The sequence below is a fragment of the Microplitis mediator genome, chromosome 9, assembly GCF_029852145.1.
Source record: "Microplitis mediator isolate UGA2020A chromosome 9, iyMicMedi2.1, whole genome shotgun sequence".
Classification (NCBI taxonomy): Eukaryota; Metazoa; Arthropoda; class Insecta; order Hymenoptera; family Braconidae; genus Microplitis; species Microplitis mediator.
Window position 1 is genome coordinate 15,554,131 of NC_079977.1, and position 7,855 is coordinate 15,561,985.

Genomic DNA, 7,855 nt, shown 5'->3' on the forward strand with positions numbered 1-7,855 from the left:
CATTAATTATCAATTGTTATTTTTAAATCAAAGTAAAAATCCCGGCTCTAGTAATTACATACAATTATATGTTGCGTCGGATTTGTAATAAAAAGAAGGCTTTGAGCCCTGACTATAATATGGCAACGGTGTTGAGGATGCCAAATTATGAGCAAGAACTTGACCTACTTTAAAATCGCACTTATAGAATATATTAGGTCCTAGTCTTCCGACCAATAAACCGGGGACAAGAAATCTTAATGAAGGAATATACAAATTAAAACAAGAGTTTAAGTTATAAATGAAGGGATATATTGTTACAAAAATTTCGATTATAAATATAAAAATGAAAATATTGAAGTCAAAGTTACAGTACAAAATTATTCGGAATTTTAATTTGTTAACTCTTAATAACTGAAGCTTAACTATGTATAACTAGTATTTCTTTTAAATCAATTATTTTAAACGTGTCGTTAACTAGGTGGCTTATATGAGTGTCACTTCAGCCTATACTAGTTGAATCGACTTTGAGGAAAATTTTCTTAGAGACGTATTACAAAATTTTATATATAAAAAGAAAAGGTAGACATTAATTTTTAATTGACTTATTCAGTAATGATGATTAATTTTCGTTATTATTTTCCTATTGTTTCGTTTGGAGTGAGTTGATCGAGGTCCTTATTTCTTCCAAGTTAAGTGGCTACCAGCCCACTCTGTATTATTAACTGCTTGATTATTAACTGTTTGAGATTGGCTACCAGCCTATTCTGTATTATAAACTGTTCGAGATTGGCTACTAGCCTATTCTGTATTATAAACTGTTCGAGATTGGCTACCAGCCTATTCTGTATTATACACTGTTTGAGATTGGCTACCAGCCTATTCTATACTAAAGTGGATAACTTGGATAGTGGGAATAACGGGTACAATCAATACATCAATACAACTGGCATCTGACTGATTGCGTTTATACAGTTATTTGAGGTGAGAACTTGGTTGGCCAAGTGATCGGCTTGTCTGAGTGTCGAGATGACATTTGACGTGAGCTGCGTTGGTGTTATGTCAATTATTGGATGCTGGACTATTGGTCCGAATATATAGCAGACGCGATTTACGTTGTGACAGACACGGGGAATCAGTCTTGCGAGAAACAATAAATCTTCCCACACTACGCTCTCTAGTGGCAGTTCCTCCTCCGGTTTAAGTCCCTGACACGATAACCCTACGACGTAACTATAACTCCTTCGATCGCCCTGAAAATTTTCAGTTCATTTTTTATTTTCAATTTGATTGAAGGTCAACGACCCAGTACCCAATCACTCATGTATTTGTATATCTATATTTACTATATTTTACTAAATATAGATATACAAGTACATGAAGTGATCGAGTATTAGTTTTCTGATCGGGTACTAGTTACTTGATCAGATAATAGTTACCTGATCGGGTATTAATTCTCTGATCGAATACTAGTTCCCTGATTGGGTACGAGTTCTCTGATTGGGTACGAGTTCCGTGATCAGGTACTAGGTCTTTTACCTTATCGTTATATATTTATAACAGTTATTTTATTGTAAATAAAAATAATAAATATTTACTTGTACTCCAACACTGCGAACTGGTAATAATATCGCCGCAATATGATTTTCACTTGAAACTCTGCGTAAATGTTGACGTTCTGATTCACTTGTTGCACTTTCGACACGATTTAATAGTGCATGTTTTTTCTGCAGCATTTGTTCATACTCGGCCATTATTTTTACAATTACCTAAAAAAAAAAAAAAAAAAAAAACAAAATTAAATGAATTAATTTTTGTTAAAAAATGATCTTGATCTTAAAAAAAGTAGAACAAGTCTACAAAAAAAATTTACTATCATTTTAAACTTTGAACCTTTGATAGTGATGATGAAATTTGACAATATACTTTATTATTATGACATATATTTATATATATATTTTTTTAAATATCAGTAAACTCAAATATTGGTAAAATAAATAGTAAAAAATAAAAACCTGAGTTTCGGAAAAATCTTTGTCCATAAAAAGTTCGTCAGCACACAAAATACGTATGGCTAAACTGGGACCAGGGAACGGATGTCGTTGAACAAGCGGCGCTGGGAATCCTAAGACACATCCAATCTGTCGTACTTTATCTTTATGAAAATCTTTAAGTGGTTCAACAACAAATCCCTGTGATCTCAAGACTCTTACGAGTTCGCTGTCATTGTGATGGGCTTTAATAGCTTCTGCTTTGCCTGATAGTTGTAAATAAAAATAAATAAATAAACAATGATTGAAATTTATCAGTACCGGTTCTAATTAACAATACATACCACTGGCAAGTGCACTAGCACTTTCAATAAGATTAGGCCTGAGCGTACCCTGTCCAATAAAAACGTGTTCAGGTTTCAATCCCATTTCCGTCATAGCGTCATTAGCAACCCGGACAAAGACATCACCAATTATTTTACGTTTTTCCTCAAGACTTGTTGTCTGACACAGCATTTTAGTTATTCTAGTTCTCGGACCAATCGCCGTAACACCAATACCCTTATTGTTAATAATATTTGCCGGTGATACATGATCCAGTGGTACAGACGTTGTTCCCTCCATAAAACTATGTATTGCATTGACAACACGCAGCTTAACACCTAGTTCAGCTAAACTCTGTTCAACAAACGATGTTTCGCCTTTGCGCATAAATCCATTGTTGATATGCAATGGAATTACTTGTTCTTTATTCAATGCTTTATGTAATAATACCGCACATACTGTTGAGTCCTCTCCTCCACTAACTTACAACTGTCGAAAATTGTTTTTATTCAAATTATTAATACATCGCGTTACTAATTACTAAATAACTTGTGTTTTCTACGCCCTTTTGGCTTAAGAAAACTCTAGAACCAAAAGGCCGCGTAATTTTTTTTTATTTTCAGATTTATCAGGGTAATTAGCATGAACTTACCAATACTTTGTTGCTGCCAATAGTCTTTTTAATATATTGAATGCACCGGGCTTCTCTATCGTGCATTGTATAGTTACCAGTCAAACCAGCGATACTGAACAAAAAATTATGTAACATTTGTTTACCGTTTGTCGTAAGATCAACTTCGGGATGAAATTGTAATCCACATAAATTCATTTTGTCACTTAACATTCCAACAACAAAATTTGATGATTTAGCTGTTGCACGAAAACAATCAGCAACCCTGTCTATACTATCTCCATGAGTGAGTAAAACTAATTGATCTTTCTCCAAGCCCCTGATTTGGAAAATAAATTTATTGTAGACAATATTAATTCTTAATTGCAGTAATTAACTTTCAATGATCATACGAGGTCCCGGCAATTTTAAACTTTAAATACACTGGTCACAAGAATTAAGGGATAGAAAAAAAATTCGAAATTTTTGGTTAATTTTCAACATGCTGCAACTTGGTGAAAAATGGTCGTAAAAAGAAAAATTAATAAAGCGAATTGTAGCCTCAAGTTTCTAGTTTTCAGATCTGGACCTCAAATTTTTTCATCATGCATGGTTCCGGAGTAAATTCATAAGAAAACCGACGAAAAAAATATTTTCACAATTTTTGCTCGTAATCCAACAAGTCTATGGGCTTCAATAAATTTTTTGGATAATCCAACCTTATAACTCTTGTAGTAAATTTTATGCTCTTTAATTTGGCGGCCTAAAAAAGTCTGTACGACGATTTGGCGCCGAGTTATCAATGATCAGAGCTAAAAAGTCCATTTTGGCTTTGATACTCAATAACTCTGGACGTATTCGTCGTACAAAAAATGGAAATAGAGTTTTGAAAACTGCAAAACATTCTCTATGAGGAAAATTAGTGGTTTGTGATAGAAAAAATTTTTTTGGAGCGATAATGTTTATTAAAAAGCAGGTCAAAATTCCAATATTTATTTTTTTTTTCGATATTTTTCTTCTTTATCATCTTCACAATTGATTTTCTTAACATCAAAATCATTTCGAAGATGATAAAAAAAATATCGAAAAAAAAAAAATTCAAAAAAATCATTTCTTTTTCAATTTTTTTTTTCAATTTTTTTCAAGAATTACTGTTTTTGATTGAAGAAACGAAGCTTGTCGCTAAAAAAAACTTTTTGACATTGAAGAAATGATTGAAAACCAAAGAATCGCTAATTATGCGATTTTTGGCTAAATCGATAAATTTTAAGCTTCGGGACACTAAGAAAGAAAAATCGCAGCGCTTTGAAATTTTCAGGGTTTTTTCAGGATACTTTAAGGTTGGAAAAAAAACGTCGATATCCTCTGTTCATCCGTTATATCCAAAGTTATAGTAAGATTTCAGAATATCCTTAAATATGCGAATTTTGACCTGTTTTTCAATAAGCATTATCGCTTCAAAACAAATTTTTCCATCAAAAACCACAAATTTTGCCTTATAGAGAATATTTTGCAGTTTTCAAAACTCTACTTTCATTTTCTGTACGAAGAATACGTCTGGAGTTATTGATTATCAAAGCCAAAATGGACTTTTTTGCTCTGATCAATGATAACTCGGCGCCAAATCGTCGTAAATACTTTTTTAGGCCGCCAAATTAAAGGGCATAAAATTTACTGAAAGAGTCATAAGGTTGGATTATCCAAAAAAATTTATTGAAGCCCATAGACTTGTTGGAAGACGAGCAAAAATTTTGAAAATTTTTTTTTCGTCGGTTTTTTTATCAATTTACTCCGGAGCCGTGCATGATAAAAAAATTTGAGGTCCAGATCTGAAAACTAGAAACTTGAGGCTACAATTCGCTTTTTTGACTTTTGTTTTTTACGACCATTTTTCACCAAGTTACAGCATGTTGAAAACTAACCAAAAATTTCGAATTTTTTTTTCTATTCCTTAATTTTTGTGACCACTGTATTTAAATAATTTAAGCGCTAGAAATAATTATCTTTTAGTTGTTCCAATAATTCAAAATTTACATAAATATTTTTAAAAAAACAAATAAATTTGAAATTTATTATGGAAATTTTCTCACTTGATTTAAAAAAATTATCCAATAATTAACCACAAGATTTATGGAAAATTTTTTTTTAAAAATTCACTTTTTTTTCTTATTACGGAAAGAGACCCAGTACTCAGTCAGGGAACTAGTACCTGATCACTCATGTATTTATATATCTATATTTACTAAATATATATATATATATATATATATATATATATATATATATATATACAAATATGTGCAGTGATCAGGTACCAGATCTTTTACCTTAAATATTAAAATTAATAAAAATGAATACTAGCTTTTATAAAAATATTTAAGTAAAATACTGTGGTTCTAAAGACCTCATGGGTCTGTTATTATTTTTGTCAGAAGAGCAACCGCTGAGGGTTAAGATAAAGAGGATAAAAAAACTAATTACTTGAATAAAAGGCACTTGGTATTAACTTCTATTAAAGATTGTCCGTCTTCACGTCCTTCCTTTCTATTAACAGTACCACCAAACTTCTTATTCATCATTTGCATCCCATAACAAATACCCAGTACTGGAATACCTATTCGAAATATATCACCATCATATCTCGGCGCATCTTCTGCATAAACAGAACTGTGTCCTCCAGAAATGATAATCGCCCTATAAAAAAACCAACAACTAAATAAATAATTTCATAAATCCAATAAATAAAATAATTACTTGCACACTGTACAAAGAGCGGTGTTAAAAATGGACTCGTTTTAACTCCGCCCGGTGTAAAAATGAAATTACACCGGTGTTAAAAATACTGGTGTTAAAGCGGAGTAACTGGTGTAAAAGCGGAGTGATACCAGTGTAAAAGCGGGGTAAATTGCGTCCGCTTGGAGTATTAACTTTACAGATTATAAAACACAAAAAATGTCAGTTCTGTATGAAAATTAATAAAAAATATCATTTATTAACAACTATAGTGATCGCCCGGGTCAAAAAAACATATTAAATTTGACTTGATTTAACTTAATTCCCTTTGAAATCTTCAATAAGCCGACAACTGTATTCCTCATTTTTACTTTTTAAACTTTTTTGCCTTAGATTAGACTTTTTTTTGACTTAAATTGTTTAGTTTCCATTAATTTAACTTTTTTTGGCTTAAATTATTTCATTGCCTTAAATTTGACTTATTTTGTCTTAAAAAAACAACTGGTTATCGATTCGAAATCTAGTTTTATATTTGACTTAATTTTAACTAAAAAATTAAGTCAAATTGAATGTGGTTTTTGCACTTATTAATTAAACTAATCTAAAATTAAAACTCAATTTTAATTATAGCAAATTTTTAAAAAATTATTTCTGATTAAATTAAAATTACTATTAAAAAAATTTTTATTGCAATGATTTTTTTTTATTCTGTTCCTGAAAAATTTGTATAAACTCTTGTTTACAATATCATTTATTTTCATACTGATTAACCAATTCTGCAATAAACGTTTTATTACCTGTATTAACATAAAAACATACCGATAGTAAATTTTCGACAGGAATCGCAAATACATTTTCAGTTACAATGAATTCATATAAGTTGGAGATTCATGATATTTGGAGAAGTCTGACAGGCTCTTTGAAAGGTTTTGTTTGCAGAAGAGTTATTATTGCACAATGATGGCCAAGGCACTTACAATTACGAATTTTTTGACAATCGCATATTTTATCAATAATTTTTATAAAAGAATGTAGAAGACCAAAACGTTTTTCATTCAAGTATTTAAATGCTACATAAGAAGAATCATTTTTTTAAGTTTCTTTATAATTTTTTGATATAAACAATATACCATTGAATAATAATCGAAAATATTCTAAACCATAAACACCTTGAATAATTATTACCATCATTAATTATATGTTACTAATTATAAGTATTTTTTAAATTTGCGTTGGAACTGTCTAATTTTGTTTTATTCTGACTTCAATGTAACTTTTTTTGTCTTAAATCTGAATAAAATATATTTCAATTGAATCAATTTTGAGTTAAATGAAACTTTTTTTAACTTAAATCTAAGTAAAATGAATTTAAATCGACGCAATTCTGACTTGAATGTGGTTTTTTTTGTCTTAAATCTAAAGGAAATAGAGTCAAACTGAACCAGTTTCGACCTAAACGTGACTTATTTTGTCTTAAATCGATCCTAACTAAGCCAGAAAAAGTCAAATCTAAGTCAAGTGTTATGGAAATTTCACACTGACTAAAAAAATTAACTTAGTTGATATTTGAAGGATTTTCACTTAAATTTCAAGTCATAATTAAGATTTTTTTACGACCCGGGTGAGTAAGTAAAAATATTTACAAAGTAAAATATTTTAACACCGGTAAAGAATATTTACACCAGTGGCGGCGTTATTTTCACACCGCTTTCGGGGGTAAATTTAACACCGATATTTTTAACTCCTACACCGCTTGGACTTACCCCAGTGATTTTGTACAGTGTATCCTTTCTTTTTGAGAGTAAATGCTGGAGTGTCCAAAGGTAGTATCTCAAACTGTACATTCAATTCGCGTACTTTACGATCAATTACTTTTCCATACTGAGCCCCAGCGTCAAGAATAGCGACTCTCTCGTCGCTGTTGACTAATGTCATAGTGACATCTTCAGCTCCATTGTTCCGGTCTTGATGGAACCCATCCGCTGTCTTCTCCATTTTATATTATTATTTTTATTTACTGTTTTTTTAAACCGATCCCAGTGATATCAGCAAAATCTAAGCTCTGAAAAACCTGAAATTTACAAAACAAACATTTAGTAAATATATAAGTAATTCAAATTTTAATGTCAATTAAATATCAAAGTTATTGATATTGATATTTACTTTTTATTATTAGCTAACATTGCAAAGTAAAAAAATGATTGAAAACCGTGTAATT

General features: G+C 30.5%; 2 protein-coding genes across 2 annotated transcripts; both read right to left on the reverse strand.

Moving 5' to 3' along the window:
* Nucleotides 1–896: 896 nt before the first annotated feature.
* LOC130674291 (GMP synthase [glutamine-hydrolyzing]-like) lies at nt 897–5,592 on the reverse strand. Its single transcript, XM_057479587.1, has 6 exons — nt 5,386–5,592; nt 2,947–3,244; nt 2,315–2,783; nt 1,995–2,236; nt 1,578–1,748; nt 897–1,232 (listed from the first exon to the last, which is right to left on the reverse strand). Exons 3-6 carry the CDS (start codon nt 2,679–2,681, stop codon nt 909–911), a joined length of 1,104 nt encoding a protein of 367 aa, XP_057335570.1. The 5' UTR covers nt 2,682–2,783; nt 2,947–3,244; nt 5,386–5,592; the 3' UTR covers nt 897–908.
* LOC130674194 (GMP synthase [glutamine-hydrolyzing]-like) lies at nt 2,932–7,632 on the reverse strand. The gene is made up of 4 exons (XM_057479464.1): nt 7,401–7,632; nt 6,401–6,413; nt 5,386–5,598; nt 2,932–3,244 (listed from the first exon to the last, which is right to left on the reverse strand). Exons 1-4 carry the CDS (start codon nt 7,630–7,632, stop codon nt 2,932–2,934), a joined length of 771 nt encoding a protein of 256 aa, XP_057335447.1.
* Between the last annotated feature and the right edge of the window lie 223 nt (nt 7,633–7,855).